Source organism: Crinia signifera, chromosome 5, assembly GCF_055691185.1.
Source record: "Crinia signifera chromosome 5, ASM5569118v1, whole genome shotgun sequence".
In the NCBI taxonomy this organism is placed as follows: Eukaryota; Metazoa; Chordata; class Amphibia; order Anura; family Myobatrachidae; genus Crinia; species Crinia signifera.
In genome coordinates, this window is record NC_139221.1 from 316,385,299 (window position 1) to 316,412,425 (window position 27,127).

At 46.0% G+C, this 27,127-nt stretch overlaps 1 protein-coding gene across 8 annotated transcripts in view; it reads right to left on the reverse strand.

Moving 5' to 3' along the window:
* The window catches only part of CYRIB (CYFIP related Rac1 interactor B), a 134,959-nt gene that overhangs the window by 2,696 nt on the left and 105,136 nt on the right, over window positions 1–27,127 (reverse strand). For 3 of the 8 annotated variants that reach the window (XM_083144842.1, XM_083144841.1, XM_083144846.1), the window contains 9 exons: window positions 21,228–21,310; window positions 14,223–14,344; window positions 13,349–13,454; window positions 11,183–11,319; window positions 11,005–11,082; window positions 9,027–9,143; window positions 6,681–6,760; window positions 3,737–3,863; window positions 2,191–2,261 (listed from right to left, as the gene is read on the reverse strand). In XM_083144842.1, the coding sequence (XP_083000968.1) occupies window positions 2,191–2,261; window positions 3,737–3,863; window positions 6,681–6,760; window positions 9,027–9,143; window positions 11,005–11,082; window positions 11,183–11,319; window positions 13,349–13,454; window positions 14,223–14,344; window positions 21,228–21,300 (911 nt within the window). In that variant the 5' untranslated portion in view covers window positions 21,301–21,310. Of the gene's footprint in view, window positions 1–2,190; window positions 2,262–3,736; window positions 3,864–6,680; window positions 6,761–9,026; window positions 9,144–11,004; window positions 11,083–11,182; window positions 11,320–13,348; window positions 13,455–14,222; window positions 14,345–21,227; window positions 21,311–22,022; window positions 22,112–27,127 lie in introns of all 8 variants that reach the window. The other 5 variants (XM_083144847.1, XM_083144844.1, XM_083144845.1 and 2 more) reach the window with 3 other exon arrangements.

A 27,127-nucleotide genomic window follows, 5' to 3' on the forward strand; every position in this document is an offset into this window, starting at 1 on the left:
CCTGTGCGGAGAGCTCAGCTATACTGGTCATCCTGATAACTCGTGTGTGGAGAGCTCAGCTATACTGGTCATCCTGGTAACTCCTGTACGGAGAGCTCGGCTATACTGGTCATCCTGGTAACTCCTGTGTGGAGAGCTCAGCTATACTGGTCATCCTGGTAACTCCTGTATGGAGAGCTTGGCTATACTGGTCATCCTGGTAACTCCTGTGCGGAGAGCTCAGCTATACTGGTCATCCTGGTAACTCCTGTACGGAGAGCTCAGCTATACTGGTCATCCTGGTAACTCCTGTACGGAGAGCTCAGCTATACTGGTCATCCTGGTAACTCCTGTGCAGAGAGCTCAGCTATACTGGTCATCCTGATAACTCGTGTGTGGAGAGCTCAGCTATACTGGTCATCCTGGTAACTCCTGTGCGGAGAGCTCAGCTATACTGGTCATCCTGATAACTCGTGTGTGGAGAGCTCAGCTATACTGGTCATCCTGGTGACTCCCGTACAGAGAGCTCAGCTATACTGGTCATCCTGGTAACTCCTGTGCGGAGAGCTCAGCTATACTGGTCATCCTGGTGACTCCTGTGTGGAGAGCTCAGCTATACTGGTCATCCTGGTGACTCCTGTACAGAGAGCTCAGCTATACTGGTCATCCTGGTAACTCCTGTGCGGAGAGCTCAGCTATACTGGTCATCCTGGTGACTCCTGTGTGGAGAGCTCAGCTATACTGGTCATCCTGGTAACTCCTGTACGGAGAGCTCGGCTATACTGGTCATCCTGGTAACTCCTGTGTGGAGAGCTCAGCTATACTGGTCATCCTGGTAACTCCTGTATGGAGAGCTTGGCTATACTGGTCATCCTGGTAACTCCTGTGCGGAGAGCTCAGCTATACTGGTCATCCTGGTAACTCCTGTACGGAGAGCTCAGCTATACTGGTCATCCTGGTAACTCCTGTACGGAGAGCTCAGCTATACTGGTCATCCTGGTAACTCCTGTGCAGAGAGCTCAGCTATACTGGTCATCCTGGTAACTCCTGTGTGGAGAGCTCAGCTATACTGGTCATCCTGGTAACTCCTGTGTGGAGAGCTCAGCTATACTGGTCATCCTGGTAACTCCTGCGCAGAGAGCTCAGCTATACTGGTCATCCTGGTAACTCCTGTGCAGAGAGCTCAGCTATACTGGTCATCCTGGTAACTCCTGTACGGAGAGCTCGGCTATACTGGTCACCCTGGTAACTCCTGTGTGGAGAGCTCAGCTATACTGGTCATCCTGGTAACTCCTGTGCAGAGAGCTCAGCTATACTGGTCATCCTGGTAACTCCTGTGCGGAGAGCTCAGCTATACTGGTAATCCTGGTAACTCCTGTGTGACTTCTGTATCAAACGGTGGTACCATGCCCTCTGCACTGGGCTCTCTAATGAATTTAAATTGCCAGTCCCACTAATTTGGTAAAAGCATTTTACAATTCATAATTATGGACTGCACCTTAGACAATGAAGACCACTGTGCCTATTAAGGTGCCCCTAAATATACAGAAATCAGCAGCCCCTACAATGAAACCGATATCTGAAGACCTAACCTAGTTAACACGTATGTTAAAGCTTTCTATATTAATCTTTCTATATTTGTGTATTCTGGGCAGTTATAAAGGTTCATGAGAGACTGAACAGCCCCATCCTGTGACATCATCACACTGCCAGCTCTCAGTACATTGGCTCTGAATGATCACATGAGCTCAGTGTCAAAGAACCTTTACCCACACTGCACTCAATGTAACGCTCGTCTCCCGGATGTAGATATGAAGGTGGATGGCACAGAGAAAACCAAAATTGACAACCTTCAGTTCAGCATTAGATCGATATTCCTAACCAGAAGGACTTTAACAGATAGGAGGCTAGAGCCGTGCCTCGCTCTGACGTCTCCCAGCTGGGTGACCATGCCCATCACCTCCTGGCTCATGCATCAGTGGCTGAGGTGGTTTTAGGAACGAGACAGCGAGAAGACACCAGTGACCCCCAACAGAGCTCTAGGAAACGACAAAGCAGCGGCCAGCGGCTCCTAGAACTCTAACGTACACAAAGACTACTACAGACACTGGTGCATGACAGTAACTCTCGGGTGGCTCCACGTTACACCGGACGCTTTGTAATGGGACTCATCCAACATACGGATAGTACAGATGCTGCTGGATACTGTACCTGAGAGCGTTGAGGAGTCCTTCTACGCTGTTAGGGGGCTGTTCTTTTAGAACCTTGATGCATCCTTTCATCTGAAAGCACAAAACATGCCTGCGTTATGGGTGGAACCACTACAGCATCGCCCCATTGTGACATGACAGGCACTACGCAAATAAACAGATACAATAAGACTTTCGGGGAGATGTACTAAGCCTTGGGGCCAGATGTATCAGGCTTCAAAAAGTGATAAATTGGAGAGTGATAAACAGTCAGCCAGTCATCTCCCAACTGCATTGTTACAGGCTGGGTTTAAAATATGACAGGTAGGAGCTGATTGGACGGATGTTTTGCACTCTCCACTTTATTACTTTTTGAAGCTTGATACATCTGGCCCTAAGAAAGAGATAAAGTGGATGAAGTTAGAACTCCAACCAATCAGCTACCCACTGTTATGTCTGTGTTTGGGAAATGGCAGAGTGGATTGCATGATACTTTATCTTTCTCTACATGGTCACTCTCCAAGGCATAGTACACCTTTGTGTTCTAAGTACCTTTTCACATGATCATACCATATATCCTTGTCTCCCATTCGCTAGCTTGCAAAGACGTATTTCCCCCCTATTGGCTAGTGAGTAGATCCTTAGGTACTTGTGTAGTTTCAGCGTAGGCTGCCGCCGTGAATGTACTTAAGTATCTACCGTACTGTTGCGGGGAACTGCATCTCTGTCCCCGGCAAGCCTACTCGGCACCTCTCTCACACCGCCAGCGCCAGCATGATCCCCTCTCTTTGGCGGAGAGGGGATCATGCTGGCGCGGGCGGAGAGGCGCTCCATCTGTTTGACACGCAGGAGCGTCTCAGACCCTCTAGCATAGAGACACTCCTGCGTCTGAGTAGCTGGCGCCGGTGGTGTGAGAGAGGCACTGAGTAGGCTTGCCGGGGACAGAGATGCAGTTCCCGGCAACAGTACGGTACTTACTTGAGTAGTTTCACGGCGGCAGCCTACGCTGATAACGTAGCCAGGGACGCTTAAGCGGCTGCGGGAACACTAAGCTACTTCTGACTGACTACGCTGGCCGCGGGAACACTACGCTGATTCTGACAGGAACGCTACACTGACGGCGTAACTGCCGCCGTGAAAGTACACAAGTACCGATCCTTACTTGACTGGACAACCCAGCAAATGAAGGTCTCATTAACTTCTCGACCAGGAAGCTGACACTTATCGGCTAAGACTGAAGGTGTGAATAACTTCTCGTCCAGGAAGCTTACAATCATTTTTTAAAAATTCTCCCCTGACTTTCTCAACATGAGACCTGCTATTCACAGCTCAGCTTTTCTTAGAAGGCCTTTTAGCTGGGGTTACGGCGGGGTCACCTGAACCGTGCCGCAGACCCAGCTTCATCTGTCATCTCCCATCAGTTCTCTTAACACCAGAAAGTCTTTGAAACTTTCCTGCTGACTGTGTGTTCTGCTAATGGAACTGGTGTACGGACTGGCGGTGCTAATGCCCTTTCTAATGCTGGCTGGGCTGCTCCGCTCTTTAATATTCAGAGGGCACAAACGTACATCAATCTTGGACGTCTTGGAAAAAGCTCCCACGGGATGCACATGATCATACAGGATGATTACTCCCACCATTACTCTCAGGCAAAAGGACACAGTCTCTTCATTTGTAAACCGACTCCTGTATTCCCTGGAAGAAATATTTTTAGATTTACTATATATATGATACTGTATATTATAATCTATAAAAGCTTATAATACATTAAATACACTCTGATGCACACACCTGGCGATTGGTAGTGCACTCACTTACCAATCGTCCACCCAATGTGTACTTCACATCACAACTGTGCGGGCGTTTAAATGCAGGCACAGTTGTGATGTCAGTCACTTGCAGCCACTTTACGGACGGTTGGCAGACCTCACCATACACAACACCAGATGTGCATATACATCTGGATATATATTAGCCATTGGCAGTGCTCGAGATATATCGGCTGAAAAGCCGCCGATAAATGAATGTGACTAGCCGTTGATACATGTATAAAAGTTACAGGACTTCTACACATGTGTTACAGACTACCAAACGGAATTAGACGAACATAGAGCCATTGCTTAAACCCCTGGCTCACAACGCCCTTATCGTTCCAGTGCAACCTGTCAATCTTCTTTATATGTAATCATTCTATCAATGTAAAGCATAAAAAGCCTGCGATACCGGGTAATCGCGACATCTAAGTATAAGACAGAGAAACTGCCCCTTTACAGAATAGCGGTTACCAAAACAACAAGGGGGCCAAGTTGTGTGGTTTGAGAATGGCAGAGAGGTGAAACGGTCTTGTCTAGTCCTCTTGTCTGTATTGTATATCACATGCAGTGACAACCAATGATTACAGGGAGCTCAGGTAAGCTGGGGTAATGATACCAGGGGCAGTACGGATGGTGTAATGGTTACATTACTGCCTCACAGCACTGAGGTCATGGGTTCTATCCCCACCATGTGTTATATATACGGGGCAGTATGGATGGTGTAATGGTTACATTACTGCCTCACAGCACTGAGGTCATGGGTTCTATCCCCACCATCTGTTATATATACGGGGCAGTACGGACAGTGTAATGGTTACATTACTGCCTCACAGCACTGAGGTCATGGGTTCTATCCCCACCATGTGTTATATATATACTGGGCAGTACGGATGGTGTAATGGTTAGCATTACTGCCTCACAGCGCTGAGGTCACGGGTTCTATCCCCACCATGTGTTATATATACGGGGCAGTACGGATGGTGTAATGGTTATATTACTGCCTCACAGCGCTGATGTCACGGGTTCTATCCCCACTTTGTGTTATATATACGGGGCAGTACGGATGGTGTAATGGTTATATTACTGCCTCACAGCGCTGATGTCACGGGTTCTATCCCCACTATGTGTTATATATACGGGGCAGTACGGATGGTGTAATGGTTAGCATTACTGCCTCACAGCACTGAGGTCATGGGCTCCATTCCCACCATGGATATATATATATATATATATATATATATATATATATATATATATATATAGATTGTAAGCTCCACTGGGGCAGGGACTGATGTAAATGGTCAAATATTCTCTGTACAGCACTGCGGAACATGTGTGCGCTATATAAGAAACTGGTAATAAAGGTACTTGTGTAATAGCACGGCGCCCGTTACGTAGTTAGCATAGCGTCCCTGTCAGAATCAGCGTAGTGTTCGCGCGGCCAGCGTAGTCAGTCAGAAGTAGCGTAGTGTTCCCGCGGCCAGCGTAGTCAGCGTCCCTGTCAGATATGTGTTCCTGAAACACCCCCATTATCCACTCCAGCCCGAAGCGTGACGAGTGCAGCGAGCCCCGCGACCAACCTGTTCATACCCCCACTATCCACGACGGCGTTATCCACTCCGGCGTTGAGTTCATTTTATAAAATGTGGCAGACACAGCATGCCACCGAGCCCGAAGCGTGGCGTGGAATACATGTAAAGTAATCCGCTGCACTGGCCGCACTACGGGCTGGCGTGGATAGTGGGGGTTTAGAAAGGAGTCTCTCCCTGAAGCGGACACGGGCAGGGTTGCCGTATCCTGCCGCAATAGTTACTGAGACGTAGGAGCGTCTGAGAAGCAGCTGCGCCTCTCCGCCGGCGTTTGCCAGCGCAGGGAATCTGGCGGTTACCAGTGCTGTGCGAGAGGTGCTCACTAGGCTTTCCGTGGACAGAGGCATGGACGCCCGGGACAGAGCCGGGCTGCCGCGGAGTCACTACGCTAAGTACGCTAACTACGATAGGCAGCCGTTGGGCTACGTTGACAGCGTATCTTAGCCTACGCTGAAAACGTAGCGTAGCCGGGCTCTGTGCTGTTACACAAGTACCAAATAAATAAATAAATACCTATGGTGTTGGGAATAGTAAGACAGGGATGTGACACCCACTGCCCACTACACCCCGACACACCAAGGACTCTGCATAGGGTTACACAGGTTCCCCAATGGGGTTGGGGGATCATTTGGTCTACAACAAGTTGGTCTACAAGCATTAGGTCGACACCATTAGGTCGACATGGGTCGAGGTTGACACAAGCATTATACAGTTAACATGGACACAGGTTAAAGTGCACTGGTGCGCTAGCCATACTTCGGCACACTATTTTGTTCTCCCACCATGCCCTAGTGGGTGGTAGGGCATGAAATACTGCCTGACGGCACGTCGGCGCAAAAGACATTCAAAAACCCCATGTCGACCTTGTGACTGTCAACATAATGCTTGTGTCAACCTAAAGCCATGTCGACCCTCATGTTGTAGACCAAATGAACGTACCCCCCCCCCCCCCCCCCATGCACTGTTTGCAGCAATCTCACCCTTGTAATAAAATCAGTTGAGACATTTCATTCCCGAAAAGGGGTCACACTTAAGAATGAATTGCACAAGACAACGTTAGGATGAATGGATTCTGACTGTAGCCTGGAGTGGCTGAGGGAATGACTTACGGAGTCTCCAGCATTACTCGGCAGACACTAGCCATGGTACTTAAACAATCAGTGGTATTTTCTATAGGTAAATTCTTGTTCTGCGGGGGAGACAGGAGAACAAGAGAGAACATTAAACCATTACAGACCATAAGGCGGCAAAACAACATTTATTAGGTTTTATTGTGTTCACTATGCCACACATTTGCTTCTGTTTGTTTGTCATAGTGTTTGAAGCATAATTTCCGAATTTCCTATGTCCCAAGAGTATAGAAAATGCCAATTATGCCCCACAGAATACACTTTTGTGACCTGGACAGATATATTTTGAAATGTTCTTATTTCCAGGACATTTCTGATACTTCACGCTGCAGAGCCCAATAACACAGACTGTACCCCGAAATGAGGCTTCATATTGCCAGGGATCAGTTGGGCGTACATCCCAGCGGCCGTCAAGACGGAGCAGTCGTCCGCATCCCGGCTGAATCTGCCTGCCCCAGGACTCATGTGTCACCGTCAGTTAGCCAATGGGAGCTGACAGTAAATGACTGAATTTAACTTTCCAGTAATATAAACTACTATAGTATAAACATTGAGACCTTAAGACTTTTAGCAGGTTCCAAGGTGCATACATAACCGAATTTCTCACACATGGCCTCAAGAGGCTGCAAGGATCCTGCAGATCTATTTTGCTATGCCTGCGGCCAATTGATAGTACTAGGTCCAAGAATCTCTTCCGATGTGCAAGGAATTTCCTAAGGACGCTCGCGCAGAAAGAGGAAGCTGATGGCACCAGCTTTATCGCTGGGGATTTGGGGATATCGCAAGGCTGAAAACTTTGAGCAGTTGGTTGAGACTTTGGCAAAGAATTTTGTTACATTATGCTATTATTCATTTTGTTTGATGCTTATTTGTAATAACTCTTATTTACGATTAATCAATAAAACCAAAGCGGGAAATCGGATACTGTAGAACTGGCTTCTACAGTGTGAGACCTGCGCTGGCTGATCTGGAGCAGCTCCAGTTACAGGTCCGAAATGATCTGCCGGTGAGGCGATTTCTGGGAACAAGCCCTCAGCTACAAGAATGAGATCATGCAGAGAACCTCTTACAAGTAATCCTCTCTCATCTGACTTATCTTTGACCTGGATATAAAAGACTTCCCACCATCAGGTTTTGTGCCACCCAGGAGCGTAACCAGAAGTTTGTGGGCACAATAGCAATATAATTAAGAGGCCCCGGTCCCAGTGCTTCTTGAGAAACACCTCGCTGCGCCAGTTGTTCATTACAGTGACTTATAATATAAACTGAGGAATTACAATGCTCCAGAAAATAAACTGCCACAATATAGTTCCCCCGGTTCATATTCTGCCCCATTACAGTGGCCCAATTCATATTATGCCACATTATAGTTCTCCTTGTTCATTTTAAGCCACATTAGGGGCCCCAGTTCATATTATGCCATTTTATATATCCCATAGTTCATATTATGCCACATTACAGTGCCTCTAGTTCATATTATGCCACATTACAGTGCCTCTAGTTCATATTATGCCACATTACAGTGCCTCTAGTTCATATTATGCCACATTACAGTGCCTCTAGTTCATATTATGTCACATTACAGTGCCTCTAGTTCATATTATGCCACATTACAGTGCCTCTAGTTCATATTATGCCACATTACAGTGCCTCTAGTTCATATTATGTCACATTACAGTGCCTCTAGTTCATATTATGTCACATTACAGTGCCTCTAGTTCATATTATGTCACATTACAGTGCCTCTAGTTCATATTATGTCACATTACAGTGCCTCTAGTTCATATTATGTCACATTACAGTGCCTCTAGTTCATATTATGTCACATTACAGTGCCTCTAGTTCATATTATGTCACATTACAGTGCCTCTAGTTCATATTATGTCACATTACAGTGCCTCTAGTTCATATTATGTCACATTACAGTGCCTCTAGTTCATATTATGTCACATTACAGTGCCTCTAGTTCATATTATGTCACATTACAGTGCCTCTAGTTCATATTATTTCACATTACAGTGCCTCTAGTTCATATTATACCACATTACAGTGCCTCTAGTTCATATTATGCCACATTACAGTGCCTCTAGTTCATATTATGCCACATCACAGTGCCTCTAGTTCATATTATGCCACATTACAGTGCCTCTAGTTCATATTATGCCACATTACAGTGCCTCTAGTTCATAGTATGCCACATTACAGATTTCTGTCTTTTCTGTTTTTACTGTATCTTGGCGCCACCAAAAATGTTTCGCCATAACTGGGGCAGCTTCCCTTTTTGTCCCCACCCCAAGTTCCAAACAACTTCAATCTTCCCCTTACCTCTGATACAAACTTTGTTGTGGCGTCACTTAACGTCTTCAGCATGGGTGTGGCTTCGGCGTAGAATAATGACATCCTATTGGCCAGTTCATTATTTACTTCATTTTCTCCCTCTGCCTTTAAATTTAAAAAAAAAAAGCTTCGTTTAGAGAACAGTCCTGCACCACGCTATAATATACATTGTATATAAATGTTTTGACTAGGTAAGGATTGAAACGGCTTTGCCTATATTCTTGTAGTGTTAGAGGTCTCTCCATATATTGTAACCTGCTTTCCTGCAGAGTGTGCATATAAAAGAGAGACACATGGTTTTGGAATCTATTATTCATGACGGAGCATCAGGTAACAGCGGTTTTGTGTTTGAGATCTGCGCAACGTTTCTAGGGATGAAAAGGTCATGAACGTCATCCTCTGTATAACTAATGAATAATGGCCAAACTGCGTCACTATCATCATAGAGAACGAGAAAGAAAAAAAACGTACAGGAAAGACCTATAGGATGCAGAAAACAAGTTTACTTCCCCCCCCCCCCCCCCCCCCCAGGTGGAGACAGACGGGTGAGGATTGTATATTATACAATGTAGCACAACCCTTGCTAAACTTAATGGAAATAAAACTTGATTCAAACTAGGGGTGGCCATCGGTGCAGTCGCCATCGATGTGGACACAGATGGCAATACTGCATCGATAGTAAAATACTATGTGATGGAGGGCCATCGATAGTTTAAACCATCGATAGTAACATACTATGTAATGGAAGGCCATCAATAGTTTTACCTATAGACGGTCACTCCTTTTCTTTAACTGACAGGCCCTTGGGCCAAGTCACTGTACTATGCTGCTGTTAGGGCTGAGTAGTAATCTCAAAGTCTGATTTGGGCAAATATGAAATATTGGCATTCAGCTTCCACTAACCCTATAGGAACCTCTATCCTACCAGTCTCTGGTGGATCAGGGACCTCCCTGACGTGTGCGCTGACAGGAAGTGTCCTTTTTCCGATGGACATCCGCATATCGGATGTCTACTACCCACAGATGCGCTCCATTTACCGGGAAGTAGCAGCACGATATGTGCTCCGGACCCCGGAAGTGGGGCAGGGGCACGTTTTTTCCGACTCTGAGCCCCTCTCTGTCAGTGTTGACAGGGGGAGGGACGCATTATAAAATGTGCATACAAAAAGAGAAGGGCTGACATCCCAATACTGGAAGCCCGCCAACTCATTATGCATTCCACTTACCAGAAGTGGAGCGGAATATAGTGTGGAAATAGATTACCATCATTGATATGGTATATAAACCATGACCATACAATGAGTGTTATACCTTCGAAAAAAGTTGTCAGCAGACAACGAAACGCGTCAAAACCGCTTTTATTCTTTGGACACAGGACTCTATTTGATGGACTGCCTGCGTTGAACAAGCTTTCCAAAACAAATCCTCACCATATTAGAGAGTCTATTTCTATTTGGAATAGAAATATCTTGGGATACCACCACCTGCCTACCCTGCGTCTGCCTTTTCCACCTGGACTGTGAAACTGTCCATAATATTAATAATTGCACAACTAGGGTATCAGCAACCGCTATAACAAGGGAGCAATATAGGAACAAGCGGGACTCCACCAGAACAATAAATTGTCCTTTTAAATATATATAATTTTATTAAGTGCACTTTTGTACTGTACGGTCTAATCAATTGCTACTATTGAATTATGAGAGTCATTTACATGTTAACCGTCCCAGTATTTAAGGAGGCGATTAGAATAAATATTTACTAATTGTAATAACCAATTGATCAATATCAGTTTATAGTTTAATTTTTAATTGTATTCTAGTTTGAGCAATCCACTTCCCCATGTGCTTTTCTTTTCTGTGTAATTTTTGGGAATTGACCTTCCCTCTGGTGTGAGCAGCTGAGCACAACACCCCACTTTAGGCGCCCACTTCTTTACCAATTGATAGATTTAGTTTTTTCTTACTGGGACATTGTTAATCCTCATACGACTCAAAGTTCTTCTGTAATAGCTGAAATCGTTCTGTATAGCAGGATTCGTCATCTGGAAGAGAGAACACACACCATTGTATCACATTAAGGCGCATCCACAGGTCATCTGTGACAGCAACGGGACAGGGGGGAGGTCACTAAATATGATGTACCTTGAGCTCATCGAAACGGAGTGTGAAGTGAAGGATTTCTGCAAACTGCTTGGCAAGAGCCTGCTCTCGCTCCAGGTGTTGCGTTGGGGAATAGGGGGTGCTGGTCAGTGCTCCTAGAAGACCTCGCAATGCTGCTTCTAAAGACAGGGAACAATAATTGGTTATTACTGTAATGCTGGACGGTAAACCATATCTGTGTTTACATCCCACCAAATAGGTGAATGCGGGAGAGAATGAAGCATATAACAAATCATGCTTAACAATGTACTGTAGCTGCTGGGGATGGTGGAAAAGTGTCCGGGAGATGGCAGTTACCAGCAACAATAAAATACTAGCTGTAACTGCTGGGAGCCTCTGTTGGAGAACATTGGGGCAGATGTACTAAGCCTTAACAAGAGATAAATGCAAGGGTGATAAAGAGACATAAACTTACATCCAATCAGCTCCTTACTGACTTTTTTCAAACACAGCCTGTAACATGGCAGTTAGCAGGTGATTGGCCGGACGTTTATCTCTCCTTATCACACTTGCATTATTCTCTTGTTAAGGCTTAATACATCTGCCCCAATAGGAGAGCGGACACATTCTTTTGCCTGCAGCTCAGCCAATCACAGCCTGTGAAATCAAATTTAAAAGTCAATTTAACCATCAAAGAGCTTCTATTTCTGCCCAGTCCAGGTTAATGTGTGTTTATGACAGTTTTAAGTTACATACACACTAGATGAGATAGTAAAAGACATTACTCAGAAAGGCCCTTTTATTATCGTGTCAAGTGTGTGCACGCAGTATCGGTAACGGTATGCATGTACAGACTAGGAAGGCCCTCGTTGAGGACGGTCATGCTGCATCATGGCCCTTCGCATCAACAAGCGTGCGGATGCCAATATCGGGGTCGGAGGGGATCTATTAATGCCTATGGGGCTTTAGGTTGTTGCACTGCCAGAACTATGAGGCACTTCCGGGGAGAATACCGATCGTGATAATGGTGTATAGGGGAAAAAACTGTAAAAAATAGACCATAAAGGGTCATATTAAGAGATGAAATAGCATCAGCAGTAACTCTAAACTGCCTGTCGAGGTGTAAGCTGGACTACAGAGCATTTACAGTGCAAAGTAAGGCAAGATCTGACGCAAAGGGACTCTGCACATGGTTCCCTAAATATGACGCTCGTGGAACCGGTTTCAGCAGTAAATAAACTGTGTAATTGGGTGTACAGATGTGTCACACGTGATGCAGCTAGATTGCACCAGGAGAATGTGCTGATTAATGTGATATACATTGTGTGTGAGTGAGGTAGCCATACACTTCTGCAATGCCATCTGACCCCTGCTGAGCCGACCGGGACCTTTCTGGGCGGCAGGATCGCATGTGGTCCTTTCCCGGCCGCAGGAAGGAGGGCCGAGTCGGAGGACAGACAGGCTAACAGGTCCGACATCTGGCTCAAGTCCGATGCGCACGGGAACGCACATCAGATCCGAGGGGGGGGGCGCATCAAACACTCATGATTTGTCCCGATTTCTCTGGCCGATCCATCGGGATAGTGTGAAATTGGCACAAATCGGACTAGTGTATGGGCACCTTAAGTCTGCAGGGAGCAGGGCAGAGTCTGCATTAGAGAAAAGCTGAGTTTGCCATGTTGTAGCACTTTGTGTACAGAATCAGAGGCTGGCTGTCCTTCCTTCTGGGCAATCACAATCAACCAACGCATTTCGCATCAGAGGGATGCTTTATCAAGGATAAAGCAACCACTGATGTCAAACGCGTCAGTGGATTTGATAAAGCGTCCCGCAGATGCAAAACACGTTGATAGATTGTGAGAGCCCCAGAAGGAAGGATACTTGCAAATCCAGCCTCTGCGACCAAGAGGCACCGGCGGGTGTCGTCACTGAAGACTGCCATGGACCTCCAGAGAAAATCCTGTCCACGAATTGGCACGTGATGGCCCAAGGTAGGGTGATGGTAGGGAAAGATCGGCACATGTGATGGCCCCAGGTAGTGTGATGCTAGGGAAAGATTTGCTTCCAGAATGGAGAACGATCGATCACAATGTGAGACCTGACTGGTGTGCAAGACTCTTACGGAGACCCCTCTAGAGAAGCAGCTTGCGGACCCCGCTCACTAGAGGAGGAGTAAATACACGTAAGCCACTACGAAACAGAACTCACCTAGTCTTTGTGAGAATTCATAGAATTTCTTTAGCTTGCCGACTAGAGGGACCACCGCTCCCCACGCCTTTTCTTGTAACTTTTCATCAGTAGCATGTTGTATTGCCTTACCGCAGAAACAAAGAAACCAGGAATTAATTTTTAAGCCTAGAAACAAAAAGCTCAGGTCCAGACACAATACCACAGTCTGTAGCATTCTCTGTGGTTCCGTAATGAAATGAAGCATAGGTCTAAACCAGGCGTGTCCAAACTATGGCCCTCCGGCTGTTGTGAAACTGCAAGTCCCATCATGCCTTGCCACAGTTTTGCTTCTAGATAATGCTAAAACTATGGCAAGGCATGCTGGGATGTGTAGTTTTACAACAGCTGGAGGGCCATAGTTTGGGCATGCCTGTACTAAACTGTAAGCCCTCTTCCATCCCTCAACTAGCAGTGCAGGACCATACAGAAGGTCCGCAAAGCCTCTCGGGGCTGAGATTTCAGTGCTGCGGACAACTCAGCATGGGGCTGAAAGGCTGCCCACCTACTGGAGATATATGACAGGTGACAGAGCCTTATACATGTCCCTTCTATGCCCACCTCATCTGTAATGCCTCTGTGAGGACTGCTAGTATTATTACAGAGAACAAGACCACTATGATGAGCACAGTCAGCACCTCGTTAACTATTTCGTTTACACATACATGAAATATAAACGTTCATGAAAAAAAAAACATCCTTCTCCAAAAGTCCCCGTCCTGCACGGCGGTACAACTGCAGCCGTCAGACGTCATAGCTCCCAAAGGGAAATGTTTTACAAATGTGGGTCAAATGCGAGTTATAGTACATTTGTCTGGTGTGATTTTTATTTGAGCAAATGTTATGAATAATTCACCTCTCGGATCTCCAGACCTGCTCCTCGGTAGGACTGTAAATCATCCAGGATTCCTTCTGCGTCCCTTAATACTACATTCACCTGATTATAAATATCCTTTTCGGACTCTGAAGGTTGAGCATCTAGGTGGTACGAAATGACATTGATCATTACCAAAGACACGAAGGTGGAAGAGAGATGAGGGAGACAGCAGATAGACGGAAGCAGCATGGAACCCTTATGTTCTTCATGAGTGCGTGTCTGCTAAACCCATCTACAGAAGCATCGAACAGCGTCTCTACAGATTATAGTTTCTATATAAATAAATAGATATTGATAGAGAGAGAGAATGAGAGAAATAGAGGGAGAGAGAGAGAGAGACAGAGTATACATTATCATGCTAAACAATATTAGGGGGCTATATAAGATAACAGTGTCTCAGAGACTGTGGTGGGACTCCTCAATTTACTTTTAAACTGTGTACACACGCTTAGATTTTTCCCTGTTTCCGATTCGATTTTGCTTATAGAAGCAAAATCGAATCCACATCGAATGGTTTTTAGTACACTTTCGATCTGCATTCGATTCGATGCGCGCTCCCGTTTTCTCAAAATCTAATAGAAAAATCTACTGTGCAGCCAAGGAAATCTCAAATTCGATCCAGTAAATCGAATGAGTACATTGTGCCTACATTGTGAAATCGAATCGAATGCAAAAGTACAGATCTAATGCCAAATCGAATGGGATGATCTAATGCCAGATCTGATAGAAAATCAAATCTAACATCAAATCTAAGCGTGTGTACAGGGCTTTACACTGATGACCAGCTCCACCAGACTATGCTCCACCACTGGTGATCAATTGACCAGTCCCACCAGAGACTATGCCCTAACACTGGTTATCTACTGACTAGGTCCACCAGAGACTATACCCTAACTCTGGTTATCTACTGACCAGTCCCACCAGAGACTATGCCCTAACACTGGTTATCTACTGACCAGTACCACCAGAGACTATGCCCTAACACTGGTTATCTACTGACCAGTCCCACCAGAGACTATGCTCCAACACGGATTGTCAGGTTTAGAGCATAGTATGTTTTGGCGCTGGTCAGTAGATAATCAGTGTTGGAGCATAGTCTCTGGAGTCTCTGGTGGGTCGGGTCAGTAGATAATCAGTGTTGAAGCATAGTCTGTGGTGGGACTGGTCAGTAGATAACCAGTGTTGAAGCATAGTCTGTGGTGGGACTGGTCAGTAGATAACCAGTGCTGAAGCATAGTCTGTGGTGGGAATGGTCAGTAGATAACCAGTGTTGAAGCATAGTCTGTGGTGGGACTGGTCAGTAGATAACCAGTGTTGAAGCATAGTCTGTGGTGGGACTGGTCAGTAGATAACCAGTGTTAGGGCATAGTCTCTGGTGGGACTGGTCAGTAGATAACCAGTGTTAGGGCATAGTCTCTGGTGGCGCTGGTCAGTAGATAATCAGTGTTCGGGCATAGTCTCTTGTGGGGCTGGTCAGTAGATAATCAGTGTTAGAGCATAGTCTGTGGTGGGACTGGTCAGTAGATAATCAGTGTTAGGGCATAATCTCTGGTGGGGCTGGTCAGTAGATTACCAGTGTTAGAGCATAGTCTCTGGTGGGGCTGGTCAGTAGATAACCAGTGTTAGGGCATAGTCTCTGGTGGGGCTGGTCAGTAGATAACCAGTGTTAGGGCATAGTCTCTGGTGGGGCTAGTCAGTAGATAACCAGTGTTAGGGTATAGTCCCTGGTGGGACTAGTCAGTAGATAACCAGTGGTAGAGCATAGTCTATGGTAGGGTTCTTGACTAGATTGTCAGGGTTCGAGCATAGTCTATGGTAGGGTTCTGGAGTAGATTGTCAGGGTTAGATCACAGCCTATGGTAGGGTTCTGGAGTAGATTGTCAGGGTTAGAGCATAGTATGTTTTGGCACTGGCCAGTAGATAATCTACTCCAGAACCCTACCATAGACTATGGTCTAAACCTGAACCCTACCATAGACTATACTCGAACCCTTACAAACTACTCATCAGCCCTACAATAGACTATGCTTGAACCCTGACAATCTACTCCAGAATGCTACCATAGACTATGCTCGAACCCTGACAATCTAGTCAAGAACCCTACCATATAATATGCTCTAACCCTGACAATCTACTCCAGAACCCTACCATAGACTATGCTCTAACCATGACAATCTACTCTAGAACCCCACCATAGACTATGCTCGAACCCTTACAATCTATTCAAGAACCCTACCATATAATATGCTCTAACCCTGACAATCTACTCCAGAACCCTACCATAGACTATGCTCTAACCATGACAATCTACTCTAGAACCCTACCATAGACTATGCTCGAACCCTTACAATCTAGTCAAGAACTCTACCATAGGCTATGCTCTAACCCTGACAAACTACTCATCAGCCCTACAATAGACTATGCTTGAACCCTGACAATCTACTCCAGAACGCTACCATGGACTATGCTCGAACCCTGACAATCTACTCTAGAACCCTACCATAGACTATGCTCTAACCATGACAATCTACTCCAGAACCCTACCATAGACTATGCTCTAACCCTGACAATCTACTCCCGAACCCTACCATAGACTATGCTCGAACCCTAACAATCTAGTCAAGAACCCTACCATAGACTATGCTCGAACCCTAACAATCTACTCTAGAACCCTACCATAGACTATGCTCGAACCCTGACAATCTACTCCAGAACCCTTCCATAGACTATGCTCTAACACTTAATGCTCACCCCCACCACCCTTGTTCCCAAGAGTATGCCCTAAAGCCGATTCTTTCTCAACAGCCTCCACAGTGACGGTGATCAAACACTATGTTTTTTTACTTATGAGAACTAGCAGGGCCTATAGCAGGTATATTACTCGTAGGTAAATAATATAGAGCTTGAGTACATTGGAGCAGATGTATTAAGCCTGGTAATGTGGAAGTTGATAATACACCAGCCAATCAGCTGTGTTCGACAAATGACAGGAAGGAGTTGATTGGCTGGTGCATTACCATTATCTCTTTGTCAGGCTTAATAAATCTGCCCACGTGGCTATATCCTAACTCTCTATTCTAGCCCTTCGCTAGAAAGCTATTGTTTTTTTATACATTTCAATATATTGCCTTTAATCAGTAGTGTTTAAGGGCACTAATGCGTGTAAGTACATTCACACTTAAAGTGGTTATATAAAACGCTGCTGGTAAATCACGGCTACTGTATATCCACCACCGGGCAATACATTTTCATTCACTTCTAAGGGAAACATACATTTCATGCTCAAATCTACAACAGCTAACACTCTGGTGAGGAACGAGATGGATACATAAATGGAATTGGGTATTACGGGTATCGCTGCTCAAGTAGATGACTGCTTAAGCCAATCAATGACTTCATTATCTTGCCCGTAACACTTGTATTAATGTGACAAGCAGCTGTAATGGCCCGGTGATTATAATTCTAGGTCCTTTGTGTTCATGGAAGTAAAACTTGTAATAGATGCTCATTGGTGGTGACAGAACCAGCCAATAGTTTCAGTGAAAGCACTGAGGGAATTTTAAAGATCTGCAGAAGACTGCTGTGTAAATGGAACATAGGTGGGTGAGGTGGCACAGTACAGTACGTAGCGTATTCCATGCATTGTACAGGACACAGGTCACAATGTACCAGCGTGGTGTTAGATCAGCCCTTCCATCAAGACTTGTTTTATTATTTAGAAAATGGCCCAATTGGAGTCATTACTTTTATACAATAATGAGCTCCGTCCTTTCTGTTGAGGACTGACGCGTTTCACCAGATTCCTTTTAAAATCCAGTACAGAATGACAGTTGGTTAGGAATGGCCAATGAATATCTACGGTTATCCTATCATGGTAGGTGGTTTTACCACAGATAATGAAGATCCAATGGCCAACAGCCAACAATGGCGTACAGTAGATACATAAGGATGACCGGTGGCTAGCATCCCGACAGATCCTAACCGGGATCTGGTAAGTATACATACCCTTCCTCCCCGCAGCCTAACCCTCCACGCTAGCACCTAACCTCCATACCCCGCTGCCTAAACCCAACCCCCTCTTCTAATTGACTAACCCTAAGCCTCCCTCGTCAAAGCCTACTTTAACCTTCTCCTCCCTCCTCCCTCAACCCATCCTGCAACCTAACCCTAAGGTCATCCCTTGTGTTTAAACCTAACCCGCCCTGCATACTTACGTTCAGCATCCCGGGAGTCAGGATCCCAGTGCCATAATCCTCAAAGAAGTCGGTATTACAGCACCAGTTGGTTCTGTAAACGTGGGCCTCCAAACTCCACTGCCAGGATGCTCAACGCATATATAAACCCCCCAATGTTTGTTTGTCTCCTTGGTGCGGGGAAATAAAGTTTGGTACTTGTTTCTTAGTACGGCCACAATCGTGGGCATCGTGTACCTTAAAGTTAAGTTTCCTTTGAAATCAGGTCCATTTTGCCGGCAAAGGCAAAATCGCGGGCATCGCGTCGGTCGCGGCCATTAACATTGCGACTGACGCGATGCCCGCGATTTTGCCATAGGCTTCAATGTCAAAATATTTTTTAACATTGAAATCGGGAGCATCGCTTCGGTCTTGTGCCATTATAATGGCACAAGATGAGATGGACTTGATTAAGTCCATCTCACATAGGAAACAATGTGAAATGGGCCAATATGACCCATTTCACATTGTATATGGCCCCGTCGTCACCCCACGATTGACGCGAACCCGAAGCGTGGCGAGCGCAGCGAGCCCGCGAGGGGCGGCGGTGCGCGTCCTCCGACCTTTTCATTCCCCTACTATCCACGTCGGCGTGGAGTTGAGAATATAAAGTGTGGCTAGTATGTAGGAGCTTTTGGTGATCAGTTGCACAGGAAGGGAGATGGATATCAGAATAATTTTTTAATTTATTCAATTGGCCCCCTCTGGTCAAGTTTATTCAGTTTCTATTAGATCCAGGGGTGTGCTCCCACCGACAATTTATTTAATGAGATTTTTACAGAAAAGAGAATGGATTGTCATATGGTGGTGCACCATTTATAGATGGTGGCTAGCGCAGCGAGCCTCGCGAGGGGACGCGTATACCTGTGAAGTCATACGCGTCCACTCGCCACGCTTGGGCTCGGTGGCTCGCTGCGCTCGCCACACTTTGTATTCTCAACTCCACGCCGACGTTGATAGTAGGGGAATGAAAAGGTCGGAGGACGCGCACCGCTGCGCTCGCCACGCTTTGGGTTCGCGTCAATCGTGGGGTGGCGTTGAGGGTGGGGGTGTAGGGAATCTTTTACATTGAATCCAATGTAAAATCGGGTCCCAGGGACCCTATTCACATTTGATTCAATTAAAAAGTCGCGTTGATCGCGTCGGTCGCATCGCATGCGATTTGGTCGCATACGATGCGCCCGAAGCAATTTTTCCGACACCACCACCCCGATAGAAATCGGTGTGGCCGTGCTAGGAAACAAGTACCTAAAGTTTAGTCCCGCCCCTTTAGGTGATGTATAAAGCTCCACCCCCACCTTTGTGGGGGGGGGGTTTTAAAGAGGGAATTTGAAATCACTAAATTATTGCCCATGTGTACGAGCCCTTAGGAAACAAGTCTTGATATGGAGCTGTGCAAAATTTCTGTACATTTTCAAAATGAGGAGAAACAAAAAGAAAAAGGAAATACAGAGGTTATATAGGCCACAGAACATTACACAGGAGCAGGTTTGGGTGAGGACACTGAAGAATTCTTAGAGGGTTGTTACAATGTGACACATTTTCTAGTAGATCACAATGATGCACAGAAAAGGAACGCGAGACAGACACAGAAACAAGCGATAAAGCTGCCCAGCTCTTTACCACAGGTCATGCATGTTACATACATGTGCTGTATGATGACTGTTTAAGGACTGGCATAGGATGGTAAAATCGTGCATAGGATTTATAACCATATTAAAAAATATATATACATATGTATGTATGTACAGTGTGTGTGTGTGTGTGTGTGTGTGTGTGTGTGTGTGTGTGTGTGTGTGTGTGTGTGTGTGTGTGTGTGTGTGTGAAAAACAACAACAACTTTAATAAGCAACTCTAGAAGAAGCCAACTGTACATTAATATCAATTAAAGGACCACGGTAAAAAGCTGGGAAGGCCAAGCGCCAACTAGTACACCAATCACCAAGAGCAAGCATTCATTTTAGGGGGGTCAATGAAACGGGTCTGTCCGTCTGGTGTTAATGTGTTTTGTCACTTGCAAATAAGAAAAATGAGAAAAAGGGAATTTACGTTTTATCACATAGTATCAAGCGGTCATACAAGGATGTTAACACAGAACATATATGATGTAGTGTTCATTCCAGAACCCTGTACCTGTAACAACGCGATGCCTCTTTCCCGTCTGGGGTGCAGCTCTCCGTTCTGGTTCCTCTAGCACGCTCTGGTCTGTATCTCAGCACACAGTGTGCTAGAAGCAGACAGAAAAACCCCAGGCCCGAAAGCAGAACTGCGCGAGTCAAGACAGGCACAATGTTCTAGAACAAAAAGCTATACATGATCTTAATTTGTAGCTTATAGACACATAGAAATCTTCCACTTTTAGCAGGTCACAAAATCACTGCACAGACAGAAAGGTCAATGCTTGGTCGTTAGCTTAAATCCCAATCCAATAAAAGTGGGTAACTGCGTCTTAAGTCCTGGATAGCCCAAACCACAGACGTTTTGCACATTTCTGCTCAGCACCTCAGGAGGCTGTGAGAAGAAACGCGGGCGCCCAATTACGGCAGCAACTGAATTGCTCCATCAGGTGTCCGCTGCCAATGGGCACTACAATTCCCTACAATTGTCCTGTAACCCTGATGTCAGGTAGTGGAAGATTTCCTGGTCTCCATAGCCAGCGGACAGAACGGCAGACAGACGGACGCGGAATGCTGAAGACAGATGCAGTCTACGGCAGGCAGAGAGGAATAGATATATAAAATCGTATTCTCACATTCAAAATCAAGGAAAAAATTTGGCCCTTGCTCAAGGTCTGTGCATGTCAAAACTTTAAGAAGGTTCCCCATGTTAGATTACCTGTCGAGACAAGAATGAGAAGAGACAAAAAAGCAATGTCTTTATGAGACCGATCACCCTATATACAGGAAAAAGAAAATAAATGTGGAGGATAAAGATTAGTGCCCTGGAGAACCGGAGGCATGGATAATTATTCCCGAGATCACCAGCATTTTCACCACGTCAACGGAGGTGCTGTGCATTGCATTGAGACGCTCAGAACCGGGATGTCGGCAATAGAACGCAACCGCCAACTGTTATGTAAAACAGACTCGGATCTACTTAAATTGCAAATTGTATTTACTTAGCTCAATCGTGGCACACTACGGAGCCGGTTCGGTGAGATTCACGGCACTGCACCAGCACCACTGTTGACCATGATTTTTTTTCCCTACGGTCTGGCTTGGTACTTGTATTAATACAAAAAGAAAGGCTGATCACAAAGGACCCTCAATGTCTTTGGAAAATGGCAAGTGTGGGTGGGGGTAACAAAACCAGGGTGATGGCAAGTCATGGTGATGGCGCTGTTACCAAACCCACCCGTCACCGCGTAAAAGCGGCGGTTGGGGCAGTCTGGTAACGACCAGTCGAGTCATGATCTTGACTGTCCCTTCGGACTCTTTGGGAGGAACGTCACACAACTGCCGTGGGCTGCGGAGGTGAGGATGAGCAGTCTGCATGGGTTACCGTTTTGGAGAGCGCCAGCTGTGCAGGGCCCTCCCGAGAGACTTACTTTCAAAGTCCAAGAAAAAATGAGCGGCATTGTGGTCTATGTCTCTGGTGAGCACCTTAATGAGATTACCCATTGCCAGCCAGCCACACCTAAAAATAAAAATGACAAAGTCATTTATTTCCAGTAAGCGAGAGCGATGAAAGCTGGAGGATCAGTTGCAGCTTTGCCTCTCTTGTGGTTTCCTATGTGTGCACATGGTTAGGCAGATGCCTCGGCGGTGGGGCATGTCCGTGTTAATCATAGACGCAGGAAGAAAAGTCAGGTTATTACACAATGCGGAACATCAGAGTAGGAACCGCTGTGCTCACACACCCCCCACACACTGCACAGATCTGATGATTGCATACAGTTACAGCACCTGGTCTCAGCTCACAGATAGTAATGACCAATCCCCTCACACGTTACATGCACATAACAATCCGCAATGATTACACTGGAAGCGATGATGGCGGGACTGTAACAAGGTCTGTACTGTATTACAGTGACGCTATAAATCTGTGGCTGGTTAGGTGTTCCAGTGCTAGAGAAGGGAAATCAGGCATTGTTATGGACAACATATTCATATCATTGTGATCAGGACTTATCATTCAGGACATTCATTAAATAAAGGGGGGGCACAGGGGACTGGCTGGTAAATTGTCAAAAATCAACACATTTATCATTAACCTTATTTGCATGCAACATTTTTAATGACATAAAATCACCCCATAACATCAGATCAGCTGCGATGTTGTAGTATAAAGTACCTTACTAAAAAAGGTTGACATATGTCGACACGGACACGGACATCCCCAGGAGATTAAATTAGCTGGGGAGCCGGGAGCCCATATAAAATGCGGCCGCTGTTATTGGGCCACCCAACAGAAAAAATTTTGTTGGCGGGGGTGACCAAATGACCGCATAGCCTTGAGGGCTAGAGACAGAGGTGACTTAAAGTGCAACTGGATCTCTCTCCAGCACGGAGATATACAGTAACACTCACTTTCTTGTACTGCTCAACACTGCCCTCTGCTGGTTCTAATTGTTCCCCAGCTGCAGGTCCCAATGTGTCCTCAGGCATATAACTCTGTCACCAGTGCTGCTGTCATGAAGCGTTTCACATCGACCACTATAATCAGACTATATGGCCTGGTCCTACTACTGCTGCTCAGTACCCGTCCTGTACAGAGAACCCAATACCAGTCACATATGGCTGTATAGGAGGAGGATGCCAAAGGGCTGCAAATCAATCTTTCTAAAACAGAAGTGCTTGTCCCACATTGTTGTAACACCAGACATCAGCCAAATGATACCCTTTTCTGGCTATCTACACCACGGGGCCTTCAGCTACTGTATTGTGGAACTACACATCTCAGCATGCACTGAGACAGGTCTGTTACTAGGGCGTGCTTAATTTTACTTATTTGAGTTATCCATTAGGTTCAGACATGATCTCTACACAATCACCCGCTGAGGTCCAGCAGATGTTTGGTCTGTCCTAAGCTTGTTCTAGATCAATGACCAACCGTATTAGGCCACACACTGGTACAGATTCAGATCCATTCAGCCAGGTCCGAATTAGTACGTTGGCCGCAATGCGTGGCACGGTTGCCAGCGGATTCAGCAAATTTTCCTATTTGCAAGCCGCTCGCAGCTAAATGCTGGGTGTCTGGGAAAATGCAGACGTCTTTAGGTCTGCTAGGGGCAGGCGAATGAGGTCGGTGCCCGTCCAGAAGCGGCTGTTTTGCCTGCCGCCGCAGGTGTGAATCAGGCCCTTTGTGTGAAGCCTACACTGTAACCTACCACGAGAAGCATCACATGAATTATCCGTAAACTGGAATACAACACGGAATGGAATTCTCAGAATTCCTTAGATGTCAAAATATATCTGTCAAAAAAAGCCTTTATGTGGGGTAAAAATATCACTCACTAAGGAGAATTATAGCCCAGACATAGCGGTTATTACACCACAGTATATGCACCTGCAGGAGCCTCCGTTCCCCCCAATATTCCCAGCCCCTATATTACACCACCACCTGCCAACAGAATGGGGCCGTGAGGACAGGTTAATAAGGTCACTGGAGAGGACATTGGGGCAGATGTATTAAGCTTGGTGAAGAGATAAACTGGAGATAAAGTGAAAGGAGATAACACACCAGCCAATCAGTTGAGTTAGAAATATAACAGTTGGGAGTTGATTGGCTGGTGCATTATCTCCTTCCACTTTATCTCCAGCTTATCTCTTCGCCAGGCTTAATACATTACGTGAAGAGATCCATCAACACACACAAAGAATGTGGTTACCTTTATATTGCTCTATGTAAGATTCCGCAGGTGAAGCATGCATTAGAACACCCATTGCGCACCACTCCCAGGACGCAGGGACTTTTTTTTTACTAGTGGGACAGGAGTCTGCATCAAGATGCAAAAAGTTTGTAGGGTAGCAAAGGGCACGGGCATCTCGTGGGCACTGCTGAGGGCATTCATGAGGAGCATAAGGCCACAGGGATGAACCCTTTTGCACCCAAAGGCAAAACTTGAGATTAGTTGGGGGGATCATTTAAAGCACAGGTTCTCAAAGTCGGTCCTCGGGACCCCACACAGTGCATGTTTTGCAGGTCTTTACAGAATCAAGTGCAATAATTAGCTCCACCTGTGGATCTTTTAAAACATGTCAGTGAGTAATGGGTGCACCTGTCGGGTGACATGGAAAACGTGAACTGTGTGGGGCCCCGAGGACTGAGTTTGAGTACCACTGATTTGAAGGATTATATCCGATTCACCTTCTCCTGTATTTCTGACTTGGATCGCTCCATAAACTGTATTCCAACAAAACTCCATTCTCAGGTTCTAAAGCAGGATCATGTGCGACGCGTTTTACCACTCTTATGGATTGCAAGCTCATGTGGACACACGAGGGGAAAGCCTGCGTTACTATGCCTTCACTTTGGGTCTGGCAGCTACAGCCAATGGAGACCTTTTCTTAACAAATTAGCCAAAGCCCCGCTCCTCTATTCTGCCCGGTCCATACCCAGGTACGGCAGCGCGACTCGCAGACCACACAGAGCAGTTTGTGGGAACGTGACCCTCCCAGCAAGGACACAATTATCAACTTGACCTACTTATTTGCAGTAAGACATACGGCACGCCACATCCTATTACAATCACTTTCCCCGCCGCAGCCTTATGGGGATGGATGATGGCAAGCTCCGTGTCAGGACCGGACAGGCGGAAAGCAGATACAGGATTTACAAAACAAGCCTTGCACGCATGCCCTTCAAGCTGCCAATATCACAGTGTGATAGTAAGGGACAATTACAGGCGGCAGGGACGGCCCGGGCTCCTCATTGGTAGAGTGAGAGGCCCTCTGGCTGACTGGGCATACACATACTATGTGCAGGAACCTCAGTGACTGCCAACGGCACCTGCAGATCACTGGGCTGCGCAGAGTGGAGGGTTAACCGCTGGTCTCCGGGTTATACAGACTCACACCGAGCTCATGTATACCCGCGCACCGCAAGTACTATAGTAACAGGCCAGGCGCACACACTGCAGGTACTATAGTAACTGGCACACACACTGCAGGTACTATAGTAACAGGCCAGGCGCACACACTGCAGGTACTATAGTAACTGGCACACACACTGCAGGTACTATAGTAACAGGCCAGGCGCACACACTGCAGGTACTATAGTAACTGGCACACACACTGCAGGTACTATAGTCACAGGCCAGGCGCACACACTGCAGGTACTATAGTAACAGGCACACACACTGCAGGTACTATAGTAACAGGAAAGGCACACACACTGCAGGTACTATAGTAACAGGCCAGGTGCACACACTGCAGGTACTATAGTAACAGGCACACACACTGCAGGTACTATAGTAACAGGCACACACACTGCAGGTACTATAGTAACAGGCACACACACTGCAGGTACTATAGTAACAGGCACACACACTGCAGGTACTATAGTAACAGGCACACACACTGCAGGTACTATAGTAACAGGCAAGGCACATACTGCAGGTACTATAGTAACATGCACACATCCTGCAGGTACTATAGTAACATGCACACATACTGCAGTTACTATAGTAACAGGCACGGCGCACACACTGCAGGTACTATAGTAACATGCACACACACTGCAGGTACTATAGTGACATGCACACACACTGCAGGTACTATAGTGACATGCACACACACTGCAGGTACTATAGTAACAGGCACACACACTGCAGGTACTATAGTAACAGGCACACACACTGCAGGTACTATAGTAACAGGCCAGGCGCACACACTGCAGGTACTATAGTAACTGGCACACACACTGCAGGTACTATAGTAACAGGCACACACACTGCAGTACTATAGTAACACACACACACACACACTGCAGTTACTATAGTAACAGGCACACACACTGCAGTTACTATAGTAACAGGCACACACACTGCAGGTACTATAGTAACATGCACACACACTGCAGGTACTATAGTAACATATGCACACACTGCATGTACTATAGTAACAGGCAAACACACTGCAGGTACTATAGTAACATGCATACGCACTGCAGGTACTATAGTAACATGCACACGCACTGCAGGTACTATAGTAACATGCACACACACTGCAGGTACTATAGTAACATGCACACACACTGCAGGTACTATAGTAACATGCACACACACTGCAGGTACTATAGTAACAGGCACACACACTGCAGGTACTATAGTAACAGGCACACACACTGCAGGTACTATAGTAACAGGCACACACTGCAGGTAACATGCACACGCACTGCAGGTACTATAGTAACATGCACACACACTGCAGGTACTATAGTAACATGCACACACACTGCAGGTACTATAGTAACATGCACACACACTGCAGGTACTATAGTAACATGCACACACACTGCAGGTACTATAGTAACATGCACACACACTGCAGGTACTATAGTAACAGGCACACACACTGCAGGTACTATAGTAACAGGCACACACACTGCAGGTACTATAGTAACAGGCACACACTGCAGGTACTATAGTAAAAGGCACACACTGCAGGTACTATAGTAACATGCACACATACTGCAGGTACTATAGTAACA